The 16171-nt window shown below is 31.0% G+C and overlaps 1 protein-coding gene across 7 annotated transcripts; it reads left to right on the top strand.

Moving 5' to 3' along the window:
* Nucleotides 1-2918: 2918 nt before the first annotated feature.
* LOC110663252 (probable LRR receptor-like serine/threonine-protein kinase At1g06840) lies at nt 2919-15824 on the top strand. Of its 7 annotated transcripts, none has more exons than XM_058137616.1 (21): nt 2919-3293; nt 3480-3627; nt 4107-4257; nt 4722-4793; nt 4908-4979; nt 5204-5347; nt 5456-5527; nt 5677-5748; nt 5887-5961; nt 7610-7678; nt 7842-7910; nt 8084-8155; nt 8351-8437; nt 8691-8765; nt 8859-9358; nt 10136-10297; nt 10546-10829; nt 11435-11486; nt 11734-11984; nt 12471-12605; nt 15251-15824. In XM_058137616.1, the coding sequence occupies exons 2-21, from the start codon at nt 3486-3488 to the stop codon at nt 15593-15595; spliced, it is 2901 nt and encodes a 966-aa protein (XP_057993599.1). In that variant the 5' UTR covers nt 2919-3293; nt 3480-3485; the 3' UTR covers nt 15596-15824. The 7 variants fall into 7 exon arrangements, with proteins under 7 accessions (XP_057993599.1, XP_021678206.2, XP_057993605.1 ...); XM_021822514.2 differs by having other exon boundaries at nt 3483-3627; XM_058137622.1 differs by having other exon boundaries at nt 3139-3210; nt 3483-3627.
* The last annotated feature ends 347 nt before the right edge of the window (nt 15825-16171 follow it).

The raw sequence follows: 16171 nt of genomic DNA on the forward strand, positions 1-16171 counted from the left end.
ATTTATGGGGTTGCTTGTAATTTACGTTTAATGTTATGGTAATATGTCTGTAAGTTTAATTTAAGACATTAAATGATCATTGTCTTTTTCATTTATTTAAAAGTTGACAAATAACATATATCTTCAAAGGCGGCTCCAAGAGTCAAACTCATTAATTCACAACTTCAATAATAAGTGATAATTGTACTCTTCAAGCTTTTTATTAAGGATTAAATTACAAGAAATATTATTTATATTATAAAAACATACATTAAATATCATTTCGAAAAAAAAAACGCTTTAATATTCTTACTATATATTTTTTAAGTAAAATAAAAATTAACTTTTTAAACTTTTCCTTTTATTTTTCAACTCATCTTTTCCTTTCATTAAATAAAATAAAATTGTAACCTTTTAATTACTTTTTTATTTTTTAGAATTAGTACATTAGTTAATTTAAAAACTCAAAGATTAAAATTATAATGTGTGGATTAGATTATATAAAGTAAGTTTTAATTTAGTGATATTTGTATTTTTTTAAGTAATAATTTATTAATAAAATTATAAGATAAATATAACATAATTTTCTCATAAAAAAATAAATATAAATAATTAAAATATTTTTTTAATAGATAATCTGGTTAGAGAAGAATAATCTTCTTACTAGTAACTAATATTTAATTAGAATTAAATTAACAATAAAATGGAGTAAATTATTGTGAAATTAAAAGTATTTTAATATATTTTTAAAATAATGATTTAAATTTCTAAAAAAAGTAATGATTTAAATTATTATTAACGAAAGGTTGTATATATATATATATATATATATATATATATATATTCTTTTATTTAATTTTACATTTTTTTTCAATAATTGTGGAATTTTTTTAAATAAAAAGTTTAGATAAAAAAAGATTTTCATATTACCCAAAAGTTAGGACATACTTATTAATTTCATTGAAAAATTACAATAAAATTTATAAATCATTTATAAAAATGATAATAAATTTTATTATATTCAAACATGACTTTAAAAAAAATCAACTTCCAAAAATGGTTGAACTACTCTTTTATTTACTCCTACAAGCCTTTGAAATGTCTATTACATGAGTGAGACATTAAAAATTTAAAATCTACAAAGTAGACCTTAATTCCAACCTACTGCCTGCCTCTTTTGATTTTGCAAAGCAACTTTTTGGAATTGATCAAAGGGCAACTAATCTTAAAAACAAAATTTAAAGCTAATTTAATTGGTCTGCTAATATTTTTAAAATGCGTAGAGAATTAGGGTATCATACATGAATCTAAATCTCTCAAAATCTCATCCATTAATACGGTAAGATTTTCACCTATACTAATAATAATATTAAAATAAGAAGAGTCGCTTAGTAATTGAGTTATTACTTTTTTTTTTTTTTAATAGAGAAGATTTGTATTTTCTCTTGAAATTAAACTAATCCTATTCATATTAGATTGGCCCACTAAGAGATGGAACACTTACAATGAGTATAATCTCTATCCACGAAAATCGAACACTTTAATTAAGAGATAAGAGTGCTGAATCACCTATACTAAACACTCATTGATTTTCTTAATCTCCTTTTTAAATAGGTATCCATAAGTGTTTTTATCATTGACAATCCTACCCTTTATTTTTTGCCTTTCTTTTTAAGTTTTTTCTATTTATAATGGATTCAGAATATATCTTATAATATTTATTATTGTTGATAGATATGTTGAGGAAATAAAGTCTTGGATATTTTCTTATAGGTAGATATTAAGTGTATGATTTTGTTATGTTTTTCTTCTTTAATACAATTATTTTATTTATTAGTGAGTTATTATTATTATTTTTTTTTAAGAAGAGTAGTGCACGAGATGTAAATCATTTTTTAAAAAATAATAAAATTAAAAAGTAAAATACACAGTCTTAATATGCTCTCCATTAACACTATTATAATTTTCAAATTCTCTATATTATTTTTAATATAAGCTATTTTTTTTATTTATATAAAAATATATATTGATTTGCACTTATTTTTATATTTTATTTTTAATTAATAATTTTTTTATTTTATAAAAAATAAAAGTAAGAAGAGTGTATAAATCAACAAATTCGATAAATTTTCTTTACGTTTATAACTTTCTCAATTAATTAAATAAATAAGATAAATAATTTTCTTTACTAAAAAAAGAAAACAGAAAAAAAAAAAAAAAACTTGCTAGAATGAGGCCACAAGAAAAAACAGACCCTAAAGATATTTTTACTTCAGTGATTGAACATGCAAGTGCCAAGTTGGAATTTTAAATTTAATAATACATTATCAAACAATATTTATTTAATTATTATTAGCGGCATGACATCTTCGGCATCCACATATAATAATGGAAGTAGTTGGGACCAGCTATTGGTATGATAGCCCATTAATACTTTTTTTAAGTTAATGAATTATTTTAATTAAAAATATTATTAATTAAATAATTATACATCTTAAAAAATAAAAATCAATAAGGGACAATGAATATAAACATGTCATTGATGTCACACTAAATAAATATAATTCAAGCTCTTAATTTTTAGGAATATTTTTTAATTACTTCATGTTAAATCATTATTTTTATTTTATAAATAAAATAAAAAATTATTGAATATATAATTAATTAAAATATATTAAAAAATTAAGACAACCAAATCTGTACACAGTTGTAGCTTACTTTTTTTTTTTGAAAATATATATATATATATGGTCATTGGGAAAAAAACCAAATTTATGATAATAAAATGAGAAAAAAAAAAGAGAAGAAGTAGTTGGACTGGGACCATCGAGGGAGTTTTCCGTTTTGATTGGGTGGTGGTTGGGTTGGTCATGTCGCAAGAAATCTATCAGCAATCGCCAGTTAAAGGGTTTGTTCTTGAAACAAAAGAAAACCATTCAAGAATTAAAACCCCATCAGCCTCCAAACCAACAAAAGTCAAAATCCACGTAGCAAAACATTGTTTTCTTACAGGCATTGAGGGATCACAACCGCCAACTTCCTCTCTTTCTCTCTCTCTCTCTCTCTCTCTCTCTCTCTCTCTTTTTTATTTTATTTTTTTTATAAATCCTTTTATTATATTCAACAAATAATATTGCATAGTGGGAGTGAGTGAAAAAGATGGCTATCAGCTTCATCATCTATATCATCATCAAGATCAAAAATCTCTGCTGCATTCGTAATGGTGACCTGGTCAGAATAATACCAAAAACAAAGCTCCTAATTTCTAGTTTTTCTTCCTCAGTTTATCTTCAAGTCTTCTACCAATACCATTGGTGTGTTTTTCTGTCTACCCATTTCTTGATTATTTTGTTTGCTAATGGTTGGAGGGTTTTGCTTGCTCTTTTAGTTGGTATATATGAGCTCTTTGTTTAAATTTTAATTATTGAATGTCTGTCGTTTGTTTCTTGTTACTAGGAGGAATATTTGGATAATTTTTAAGGGTTTTTAGTTTTTGGTAGCAGGAGATGTTTCATAGTTCTGGTGGGTTTTCCATTCTTGGGATGCCTATATTAAGAACTTTCACTTTTGGAGCTTTTTTGCTTGTGTGGCTGTGTTGGTCTCCTCTCCTCATTGAAGCACAAGATGGCATTACTCATTCTTCAGAAGGTGATTTTGCTTGAACTGTTGCTCTTATCTTTCATTTCCCTTTCTTTTAGTTTAAAGAAAGAACTTTTCTAAACTAATCATTGACAAGTTTTATCCTGCAATTATAGTCTTAGAAATGCATTGAATTGATATGTGGTGATGTAAAAGTGCTTGTACATAAAGTTCTTAATCAGAAATTAAAATCAATTTCATTAATGTTATGGTAATTTAAAAAATAATTATATATGTGTGAATTAAATGATTTCATGTGATAAAGGAGTAAATTCTGTCAGTTCCAAGAGTTATTTTTATGGAAGAGTAGGACTATTGATCATATTCATGTATTGGATGATCTTGGAAACAAGCTAACTTTTGGTTTAATGTTAACTTCTGATAAAAGAAATGTGAAAAGAAAGGAGGACGATCTTATTATTTCTTCAATAATATTTAGTTGGTCAAGCAAACGAAATAATTAGTATGATATATGCTTAAATTTGCAGTGAGTGCATTGCGGGATATCAAGAGCAGTTTGATTGATATCAGCAAAAATTTGAGCAATTGGAATCGTGGAGACCCATGCACATCAAATTGGACTGGAGTTTTGTGCTTCAATGAAACAAAGGATGATGGCTATCTGCATGTTAGAGAACTGTATGATTTTGTACCTTTTCCTTTCAAGAGCATGTTAGGTTGCTTTTTTCTTTTGGTTACAAACAATTCTATTTTAGTTTGTTGCAAAGAACAAACTTTCTCAATTTTTTTCAGTTTATTTAATACTCAACATAATCATCCTTACAGTGTAGAAGCTATGTGCTGAATATTGACCAATTTTTAAAAGTAGATCATCAAATTTTAATGAATTTGAGAATCTATAATGACTTCTTTTTTTTCTTTGGTACAATTATTATGATTGATTTATTGTTGCTTTCAAAGTTTACTGCTACTTTCGACAAGCAGTATCTAGCAGCTGTATTCTTGTCACAACTCACAAACTCTGATAATTAGACATAGTTTCAAGGAAACTTGTCTACAAACTGAATGTAGGTATCTTCAGGGCCTTTTTTTTAAATGAGAAAATTGTAACGAAATGTTCTTTACATTTATTTTCTTTGCAGGCAACTACTTAATATGAATCTGTCTGGAACTTTATCACCGTCACTTGGTCTCTTATCTTATATGGAAATATTGTAAGGCACAGATTACTTTCTGTACCCTTAAAATTTCTCTATCGGAATGGATATTTATATCACTGTTTTTTTCTCCTTCCTGATGATAACCATTCTCTTTTGATCTTGTTGAAGGGATTTTATGTGGAACAACATAAGTGGGAGTATACCAAAGGAGATAGGAAACATAAAATCTTTGGTACTCTTGTAAGTTAAACTACCACTTTTCTTATTGAGCAGATAGTGCAAATATGCTTATCAACTTAGACATTGAAAAGTTTTGTGATCTTAAATTTTGCAGTTTTCTTTTTATAATATCATTCACTTAATATTGACGAAGGCACAAATCTGAATATAGTTATTTTGTTGCTGCATTACTATGCGCTACACATATATCTTGAGTTCTTATTCTATGATACTTATGCTTTCAGGCTTCTGAATGGAAACCAATTAACAGGTCCCTTGCCTGAAGAGCTTGGCAATCTTCCAAACTTGAACAGAATACAGATTGATCAGAACCATATATCGGGATCAATCCCAGTTTCATTTGCAAACTTGAACAATACACAGCACTTGTAAGAGTTTCTCTGATGCTATTTAGCCTAAAAACCAGTGCAGGGACATATTGATTCTTTTTACATAATTTTCACTTTATATTTATATTTTCTTTTCCTTTTGGGCAGTCACATGAACAACAATTCAATTAGCGGGCAAATCCCACCGGAACTATCCAGATTACCAAATCTTGTTCACTTGTAAGTTGGAAATTGGCTAGACTTGTATGAGAAGTGTGTCATTTATTTGCAGCTATAGCAGGGTCCGTGAACGTCTTCAGTTCAGTTTAATTATGCCCCTTCTTGTTCTGATCGCTTACTATGCTCATTTGTTGTTAATGCGTTTTCAGCCTTCTGGACAGCAACAACTTATCTGGATATCTTCCACCACAGCTCTCTGAATTGCCAAAATTACTTATACTGTATGGTTTCTCTACTTCCCTAGAGATGAAGCAGGATTTCATCTTTCCTTATGTCAGCTCCCCTATAATAGACCTTATCTTTGTAGATTCTGTTCTAACTATTTTATGTTGCCTTGATTTCTTTTTCGTCTTTTTCAGTCAACTTGATAACAACAACTTTGATGGAGCAACAATTCCGGATTCTTATGGTGACATGACTAAACTGTTGAAATTGTAAGTGCAAAATGCAAGCTGACATTTTTAAGTACTTTTAGGAGGCCACATAGCAGTTTGCCGGCATTTATATATAAATTATGGATGGGATTAAGTCTTTAGGTCTGTGGACCATTGTTAAAGAGTTAAATCTCACATTGATGAACAGACAAGATAAGACCTCTTAACATAATGCTTGGGCTGGTTCAAGTAACAAGCTTAGGCTTTTGAATTAATTGTATATTTCTACCATAGGCTGTATTATTGAGCCGTCACCTATAAGTTGGAGCCTTTAGATTGAGAGGTTCATCAATGTGGCATCAAAGCCTCTTCGCTTGATGATCCATTGTTCAGTTCAAGGCAACCCATTTCTTAATACTTATTCCTCTTAATTAAAATTTTAGCACACAGCCATAGGGGTCTAAATGAACATGCATCTCACTGAGTGAATAACTCATGGTCAAGATTGTTAGTAGCTCCTTTTTTATCTATAAAGTTCGAAGAAATGGACTTATGAGCATAAATATTTAGGTTTCGCTAATAAACAAATGAACATGTATATGGTGAAGCCCAATTATGTTCACGAATAGGGTTTTTTGTATTTGTTATATGACTAGTTTGAAGCTTGATATAAGTTGCTAGGTAACCAATTTTAAGCTGCAAGAATTTCATCTTTTAGTGGAAAATTAGTTTAAAGCTATAGTATGTTTTGGGATATTTGTAGTGGTAGTCATATGAATAAAATAAATAATTAAGCTAGAAGTTATTGGCGTTGGAATATAGGTACCCCAAGTAATATAGGGAGGGCGTCACCTCCTCCTTACAAAGAGGCCTCAGGCTGTTCTTTCATTTGAAAATTTGAGGCCATCTGGCTCCTGTGGATGAGTCAATTGCATTAGGGTTTGTTGGAGTTTAATCTTTTTTTTTTAGGGGTAAGTTCAAAAAAGTACTTTGTGTTTTTGCGCTTTACCACTAAAGGACAAAAGCTTTTTTTTTTTTTTACCAAATATGTACCATGTGGTTACGTGCTCTTACTCTATACCTCCTTTCGTTAATGTCTTGCTGATGTGGCTTCCACTTAATTTAATTACGGATGATTAACAGCATTATATGGAGTAAGAGATAAAGTAAAGATGAAAAACCATAGGGCACCTATTTGGTGAAAAGCAAACTTTTGTCACTTAAGTCATAAGGCGTGAAATCGCAGGATGCTTTTTTGAAAATTTCCCTTTTTTTATTACTTTAATGGTGAAAGTTGTAAATAGATTATTTGGAAATGGTAAAAAAATGTTTCTTGCTTAAGCCTTGATTGTAGCACTAAGCTCCGTATCTTCTATTCAAACCAAGATTGAATAGTGAAATTTGAACTCAATTTGAACTCAGTTTGAGCTTGAGTTAACTTAAAATAGGATGAACCAAGATTGAAGACTATCATACTCAGCTTGGCTTATCTCATTTGCACGTTTATGAACATTAAGGTAGCAACATCCATGGCTGAAATGAAGATAAATTATGTATTGTAGTTGAAATGGGGATATATCATGTCAACTGGCTGTCACAAGTTAGAAGCTTGATGAGCTTCCAAATTATAGTCGAAGCATGTTGGTTACAATATTTCTGCATTTAATTATTTAATTTACATTTTCTGTGTTTTCTTTGGCCTTATCAGGAGTCTGAGAAACTGTAATTTGCAAGGTTCAATCCCTGACCTGAGCCGGATACCAAACCTTGGATATCTGTAAGTTTATATATCGAGTTTTCCTTTCTGAACCATTAATTGCAAGTTGTGGCTTTCCAAATGGAATTTGAAATGCATTAGACTGAATAAACTTTTATTTATTCCTATTTTAAGATCTGTGCTGGTTCTTCTTTTCACTTACAAATTTTGATGTAATTTTCAGAGACCTCAGTTCAAACCAGCTAAACGGATCCATACCTGCTGAAAGGCTTTCTGAGAATATTACAACCATGTAAGATTTCAATATCTTGCAGCATTTGCATTTTGCATCATTAGCCTGAATAAAATGTATGGGTATTTACTTAAAATAATCTCCAAGTGTCTTTAGTATTTGAAAACTTGAAGGTTATGCTACTATTGATTTTTCTTCAAAAGTGATTTTCACTAGCTAACCAATATTTGCAGTGATTTATCTAACAATAATCTTACCGGGAGTATTCCTGCCAGCTTTTCGGGCCTGCCTCTTCTTCAAAGATTGTGAGCATTTTCTTAACTTTCTCATTTCTTAATTGTTACAATAGGTTACGTTTTGTTGAGCCAAATTCTGTCTTGATTTATGTCTCTATTAAAGCTGCCAGTTTTTTTATGCTAATAAATTAGATAATACACATGGAAAAAATTGAACTCTGTTTTCTGTAGTAAAATAAATGGCTTAACCATTTTCCATGACAGGTCAATTGCAAACAATTCATTGAACGGCTCCATTCCATCTACCCTTTGGCAAAGTCGGACTCTGAATGCATCTGAAGAACTTATCTTGTAAGATCTGAAATGAAAATGTCATTGTTTTTCTTGGTAAAACTGTGGTCAAAGTGTAAATGCAAACACAAATTCCAATTTATTAGCTCTCTTGAGCATCTATCATCAGTATCTAAAACAAAGAGTTTATCTCATTAGTGGCTTTCAACATAACTGTTAAGAACAAACGTTTTATCTCTCGGTGGGCTATAATTTTGTAGTATCTCACAGCCCTTTTTCTAATGAATGGTTTTTCCACTCTTTGATGTTTCAGGGATTTTGAGAACAATAGACTCACAAACATTTCTGGTGATGGCACTATTAGTCTCCCTCAGAATGTTTCACTCTGGTTTGCTTCATACTTTCATAACATTTTATGTCTCGATGTTCATGATGTATGTGTTTGCCTTTACATGCCCTAATAGTTCTGAATAATTTTCAGGCTGCGAGGCAACCCTTTATGCTCAAATTCCAACCTGGTCCAATTTTGTGGATATCAAAACAAAGATGTAGACGAGCAGGGTTTGACAAACACTACCAATAGCTGTCCCCCTCAAGCATGTCCTTACTATTATTCCCAAACATCTCCTGTACGTTGTTTTTGTGCTGCCCCTCTGCTCGTTGGATATCGATTGAAAAGTCCTGGATTCTACAGTTTTCCAGAGTACAAATATATGTTTGAAGAGTATTTGACCTCTGGTCTCAACTTGGAACTTTATCAGTTATACCTTGAGAACATCCAATGGGAAGTAGGACCTAGATTGAAAATGGACTTGCAGCTATTTCCTGTCTATGATGCTAGCAACAAAAGTTCTTATCTCTTTAATACAAGTGAGGTTCTCCGTATCATGAGCAAGTTCACCGGATGGACAATTCCTGATAGCGAAATATTTGGACCTTACGAACTTATCTACTTCACTCTGTTGGACCCTTATAAGAATGGTTTGTCTCAAAACAAAAATATGCCTATTTTAGTTGCCCTACATATATTTTCATCTGGTAAAAAATGTGAAAGAATTTGAATTTTGGGTTCATGTTTTCCTGTACTTCTCCAGTGATTAGATGGTAAACTTAGGATGGCTATAAACATTTTTCGTGTGCTCAAGAATTGTGAAGTCCTACCAGTACTTCATCTATTGGCAATAAGCTGAAATTTGACCTGATTCTTTTGCTTACATTTGTAGCTAATAACAATTTTATTTAACAGGTAAGTTGTATGCACTTATTTCTTACCAAAAAAAATGTCTTCTAATTTGCATTTGCAAATGCCAGAAAGTTTTGCATGCTTGATGAATAATCTTAGAAAGAGTTCTCTAAACATATAATTTTGTGATAATGCTTTGTTATTTTGTTGCATATTTGAAGCTTGCCTATAATTATCAATGTCTGTGTTATTCACTTGTGTGCAATATATTGAACCAAGGGTAAAACATCTCTAGGTGGTGTCATTTGCAATTCATCTTGTCTATGCATGTCATGCCTGTGCTATAGCAGTGTAATATTTTTGTCTTCTAGCCAGTAGGCTAGGGATTATAACCTATAATGAAACTGAATGATTATAAAGCTTAGTTTAATTTGAGTTTTGATGTGCTGAGGAATAAAGTTGTAAGTTATGAGTTGTAAGTTATGAGTCTGGTATACTTTCTTCAACACAAGTATGCGATAAAATTGTTGCATAACTTTGATGTTATTATGCTGATGGTTCTCATGATGTCACAGTGATTGTTGCCTCACCATCATCATCTGGTATAAGCAAGGGTGCCTTGGCTGGCATAGTATTGGGTGCCATTGCTGGTGCAGTTACATTATCTGCAATTATTTCACTTCTAATCGTGAGAACGCATATGAGAGACTATCGTGCAATTTCAAAAAGACGTCATGGTGAGTGTTTCCCATGGCTAGATTGCAAATGCACATATATTATGTTTTCCCATGATTCCTTTTAATGTTTTGGGTCAACAATGCATATTCTCATGCCATTTCTGTATCGTTTATGCTTGTATAACAAAAGATAAAATTTGATTATGAAATTTTCTGAGATTGATGGGTAATGCTGTTCAAGTGTTTGGAAATTAAAATCTTTTGGTCTAAACAGTTCCATGTCTAACATTTGCCTCTGTTTGTGCTAGCATCTAAAGCCTCTCTAAAAATTGATGGAGTGAAGGATTTTACTTATGCTGAAATGGCCTTGGCTACAAATAATTTTAGTAGCTCCACTCAAGTTGGTCAAGGAGGATATGGAAAAGTTTATAGAGGCATTCTTGCTGATGGCACAGTTGTGGCGATCAAACGTGCTCAGGAGCATTCTTTACAGGGTGAGAAGGAGTTCTTAACAGAAATAGAATTGTTGTCAAGGCTACATCATAGGAATCTTGTTTCTTTGGTTGGATACTGTGATGAAGAAGGTGAACAGGTACCCTCATATATACTTCACAATTTTTTAAGTTCACCTTCATAGTCTTCACATTGTCAATTAAATTAATCAAATCCTGCCTGTCTTTCTCATCCTTTTAGGAAGTCAGTTCTATTAAATTGGTGGATTATAGGAGACTATGTGGGGAAAGTTCAGGTTCTTTTTTTTTTACCCAAATAAAAACCCCTACTAGAGTAATCATGGGCATAGGGTAAGCTGTAGGCACAAGTCTTTGTTGCCTCCCGCATTGCTGCAAGCCTCAAAAGTCAAAACCTATGAGCCCTCACCTCATGTGTGATTGAAGCCTTAACAGTTAGGCCACAACTCTTAGGCAGTAGTGCCAACTTTGAGATATGTAAAAGGCTTATGTTTTGTTATTCTGATTGCTAAATAATTTCTGGCAAAATAAAGAAACAATTTGAATCTAGAAATGGCATTTAGGAGGTACAGAAAGTTTTTTTTCCCCCTTTATAAGTGATTCTGTCAATGAGGAAAAAATTTGTCATTCTATGCCAAATATAATTCTTTTATTTTTCTTATTTCTCTAGTGATGTTAAAATTTATCATTTGGGAAAAGCTTAATATGTATTCCATTATGCCTGCAGATGTTGGTTTATGAGTTTATGTCAAATGGCACCCTTAGAGACCATCTTTCTGGTACATCTCATTTTCTCCTTTGGGCTTCATTTTTAATTCCTTTTGTTATTATTATTATTATTATTATTATTATTATTATTATTATTATTATTATTATTATTATTTGTCATTCATCTCCAACTGTAACCAAGAAACAGCTAAAGTGCATATCTTCTTTCCTTATATATAAAATCTTCAATTTAATTATAAATTACTATATTTGATGAGTCCAATAGCTGATTAATCTTATATGTGGGTGGTATCACAGCCAAGTCTAAAGAACCCTTGAGTTTTGCATTGAGAGTGAGAATTGCCTTGGGTTCAGCAAAAGGCATCCTCTACCTACATAAGGATGCTGATCCTCCAATTTTCCACCGAGATATAAAGGCAAGCAACATATTACTCGACTCTAATTATAATGCAAAGGTTGCTGATTTTGGACTTTCAAGACTTGCCCCAGTACCAGATATTGAAGGGGCTGTGCCAGCTCATGTGTCCACAGTAGTGAAGGGTACTCCAGTAAGTTTACTATATCTATATTCTCTAGAAAGACTACTAAATTCCAAGTTTCCCTTCTTCAGGGAGTTGATCTTGGCCTTCTTTGTTCCTTTTGTTTTATCATTAGCACTCAGTTTGTAGCATATCCGCATCTCGACATTTTGGATACAAGTAATGAATTGCATCACAGTTCATTAACCTGCAAATGGATAAAACAAAAAACATTTGAATCTTATTTGTTCAATGTGATGACAAACATTGTGTTTTAGCAAATTGACTCATTAAGTCATACTCCAAAATCCATTAAGGAGAAAACTATTTAAATTTGTTGTATATTTGTAGGTCGGGACGTTCTGAATCATGGTTTTTAATCACCACTTATTAATTGATTTTGAAAAGAATAACCAAGTTTAAGAAGAGTATGTCAACTGATAAATATACTAAAGCTTTTTGATCTGTTGTAAGTAGGGATATCCTGATGTCTCAAACATTATTTTGACTTTGCAGGGTTACCTTGATCCAGAGTATTTTCTAACACATAAATTGACCGATAAGAGTGATGTTTATAGCCTTGGTGTTGTATTTCTGGAGCTCTTGACGGGGATGCAACCGATCTCACATGGGAAAAACATTGTTCGAGAGGTAATGGCTGCCACCTCTTTTAGTTGAATTGTATCTTGCATTTAATAAACATTGTTCTAGAGAACTGGGATATTATACTCACAGTTACATACTCTTCTCATTTGAAAGACTAGTGAGGCAACAACACATGCAATTCAATCATTAGTAGCATTTTCTTGTCGATGTAGTACCTCCTCCACATTTTGCTTAATGCTGGAACAAGTAAGCATAAAGGTTTGGTTATCATGTATACGTGCTGAGAGGAGTAGAAAAATAAGTGTAACTTAGGTTGAATTGGATAGTAACTTTTCTTTTTAAGAAAACCGATAATAGTTGAACATAAAATATCTGAATAATTTAGTTATCATAATTCTCAAACTGAAATTTTACCAAACATTTTTAGACAATTGACAAGTCAATTCAAATTGAGTTTCTCTGTTTCACCACCTTCGCAATAGTGGAATGGGTGCATAATTTTGCATGAAGGGAAAGTAAAATAGATCTATATGACATCTCTTCGTTTTCAAAGAATTCTTGATGTGAAAAACATAGAAACAAAGGTCTGATATTTGAATAGGAAAAAGATTAGATCTGCGAAATTCCTAATGAATTGGCTTATTTGTAAAAGGCTTGTTCTTTGGGTAGTAGAAGTATATTTGCAATATAGCATCAGAGAGAAGAATATTACTTTCAATGCTTGTGTAGATTCTTATTAGAATAAACTTCCTCGTAAACTTTTCAATTCAACTTTTAGGGGTAAAGACCAAAAAACATTAATTACCACTTAAGAACCAGAATAAGGTTGTATATAAAATAAAACAAATTAATAAAGAATGCACGGTCGGATGGAAGGATGAGACTCAGTATCGATAGAGGAAGAGTTATGCAAATCATCCAGTTCCACCCCTACTTGATTTGGGTTCAACCAAGGATTAATAAAATTCTATTTTAGAAAAATTTGCAAAAAAAATATCAATCTTCGTTCACGCCATCAAAACCATACTTTTGCAATTGCCAAGTAGCGTAATAACAATTTTAGAAAAATAAGTGTAACTTAGGTTGAATTGGATAGTAACTTTTCTTTTTAAGAAAACCGATAATAGTTGAACATAAAATATCTGAATAATTTAGTTATCATAATTCTCAAACTGAAATTTTACCAAACATTTTTAGACAATTGACAAGTCAATTCAAATTGAGTTTCTCTGTTTCACCACCTTCGCAATAGTGGAATGGGTGCATAATTTTGCATGAAGGGAAAGTAAAATAGATCTATATGACATCTCTTCATTTTCAAAGAATTCTTGATGTGAAAAACATAGAAACAGAGGTCTGATATTTGAATAGGAAAAAGATTAGATCTGCGAAATTCCTAATGAATTGGCTTATTTGTAAAAGGCTTGTTCTTTGGGTCGTAGAAGTATAGTTGCAATATAGCATCAGAGAGAAGAATATTACTTTCAATGCTTGTGTAGATTCTTATTAGAATAAACTTCCTCATAAACTTTTCAATTCAACTTTTAGGGGTAAAGACCAAAAAACATTAATTACCACTTAAGAACCAGAATAAGGTTGTATATAAAATAAAACAAATTAATAAAGAATGCACGGTCGGATGGAAGGATGAGACTCAGTATCGATAGAGGAAGAGTTATGCAAATCATCCAGTTCCACCCCTACTTGATTTGGTTCAACCAAGGATTAATAAAATTCTATTTTAGAAAAATTTGCAAAAAAAATATCAATCTTCGTTCACGCCATCAAAACCATACTTTTGCAATTGCCAAGTAGCGTAATAACAATTTTATTCGGTTAGTGTTGCATTGATGATTCTTCTATTCTTTTAGAAAGTACAATTTTATTGCTAAAAGAACCATGTAAGATTTAATTTTTGAGGCATACAAAAACATTATTTACATATTATTTGGTTTCAGGTAATGGGTTATTTTACACCATACAAGCCCTATGTAAGGTTTAATGGTAAAAAAAGTCAAACTTTTGAGTTTTTGACTTTTTGTAATCATTCACAAACCTTTTAATTCTAGCAATTTTGTCTAATTTCAAATGTTAGTTGTAAATTTGTTCAATGGTTAAAATTGAAGTTTTAGATGCTTACATGGCGGCCAACTATAGGGCAATTTTTTTTTTTTTTCAGTTGTGAGTGAGACCCACATGTATGGGCTCATATATTTTTTTTTAAAAAATAATTACAATTATGTGGGCCCCACAATATAAGAAAACAATATTTTGTTCAAGTCAGTTGCCATGTAAATATCCCAAAATTCAGTTTGGATAATTGGATAAATTTATAACTAACCTTTGATGATTTGGGTCTCTTCTGGGTAATTGAGGTGCCAAATCAAGAACTCTGATCAGTATTGCTGCTTCATATAGAATAGCGGCTGAAGCAATGATTACGCAAATCGAAGGTTGGTTACTTGGGTAGGAAATTGTGCTCACAGACCTGTATGAGTATTTTCTTACATGTTTTGCTTGAAGTGTAAAGCATAACGTTGTATATAAAGAATGAAAGGAATTAATACCTATTGTTTGTTGACATATGTTGATAATATCATTATATGGCAATTGATCTACAAGTACACTATAGAAAACAATTTTGATAATCTTTTTTTTTTAAATATATTTTTGGATTTTATCTTCATCAGGTCAATGTTTCATACCAATCTGGTATGATATTCTCGGCCATTGATGGACGTATGGGTTCTTATCCTTCTGACTGTGTGGAGAAGTTCTTGAATTTAGCCATTAAGTGTTGTGAGGATGAGACAGATTCAAGACCTTCAATGGCGGATGTGGTCCGTGAACTTGAAACTATATGGCTGATGATGCCAGAGTCTGACACGAAAACAACAGATAAAGTGACCAGTGATCCTGAAAAGTTAGTTAGTTCACCATCTTCATCATCTATGGTGAAGCATCCTTATGTGTCGTCCGATGTTTCTGGCAGCGACCTTGTTAGTGGAGTTATTCCTAGCATCACTCCCAGATGAATGGCACTGTGGGAGACGATGATAAGAACATCCGAATCTGAAGTTGTTATAATCTTGAAAATTTGGAATGGGAGGTCCTATCAAATGTTTTGATTCCAGATTTCTGTATATGAAGTCTTGGTATACTTTGTTTTGTAAAGGTAATAGGTAGACTGGTGGAGTAATAGCCTAATAGCTAATGCTGTTTGTGATACATGAATTATGCTAAAAATTTTTTGATTCCTTGTTATTTCTTTGAGCATATTTTTATTCATTATTTAATCGGATTTTTGAGATTGCTACATAAGATAGTCTTCAAGATGTTTAAGCCATATTAATAACTAGCGAAATGTAATTTCTTGTCCTTTTAAATAATGATAAATTCTTATTATTAAATTAAATTTTATTGAGAATTTTCTCTTAATTAATTTAATTTAAATAATTTTCTTCTATTCTAGTAGTAATTTTTTAAATTAATTTACCTAATTAATTAAAAAACTATATTAAATTCATTTTAAACAAAAATTAATGGTAGTTTTTATAATTATTTTATTAAAAATATATTAAAATTTTTTTTTTCATAAAAAATAATTTAAA

The sequence above is a fragment of the Hevea brasiliensis genome, chromosome 16, assembly GCF_030052815.1.
Source record: "Hevea brasiliensis isolate MT/VB/25A 57/8 chromosome 16, ASM3005281v1, whole genome shotgun sequence".
Taxonomy (NCBI): Eukaryota; Viridiplantae; Streptophyta; class Magnoliopsida; order Malpighiales; family Euphorbiaceae; genus Hevea; species Hevea brasiliensis.

Coding starts and splice junctions, on each gene's coding strand:
- LOC110663252 (XM_058137622.1), top strand. CDS start 3,139: ATGGCTATCAGCTTCATCATCTATATCATCATCAAGATCAAAAATCTC. Junction 4,980..5,203: donor ATAAAATCTTTGGTACTCTT/GTAAGTTAAACT, acceptor TTATGCTTTCAG/GCTTCTGAATGGAAACCAAT. Junction 5,348..5,455: donor TTGAACAATACACAGCACTT/GTAAGAGTTTCT, acceptor CCTTTTGGGCAG/TCACATGAACAACAATTCAA.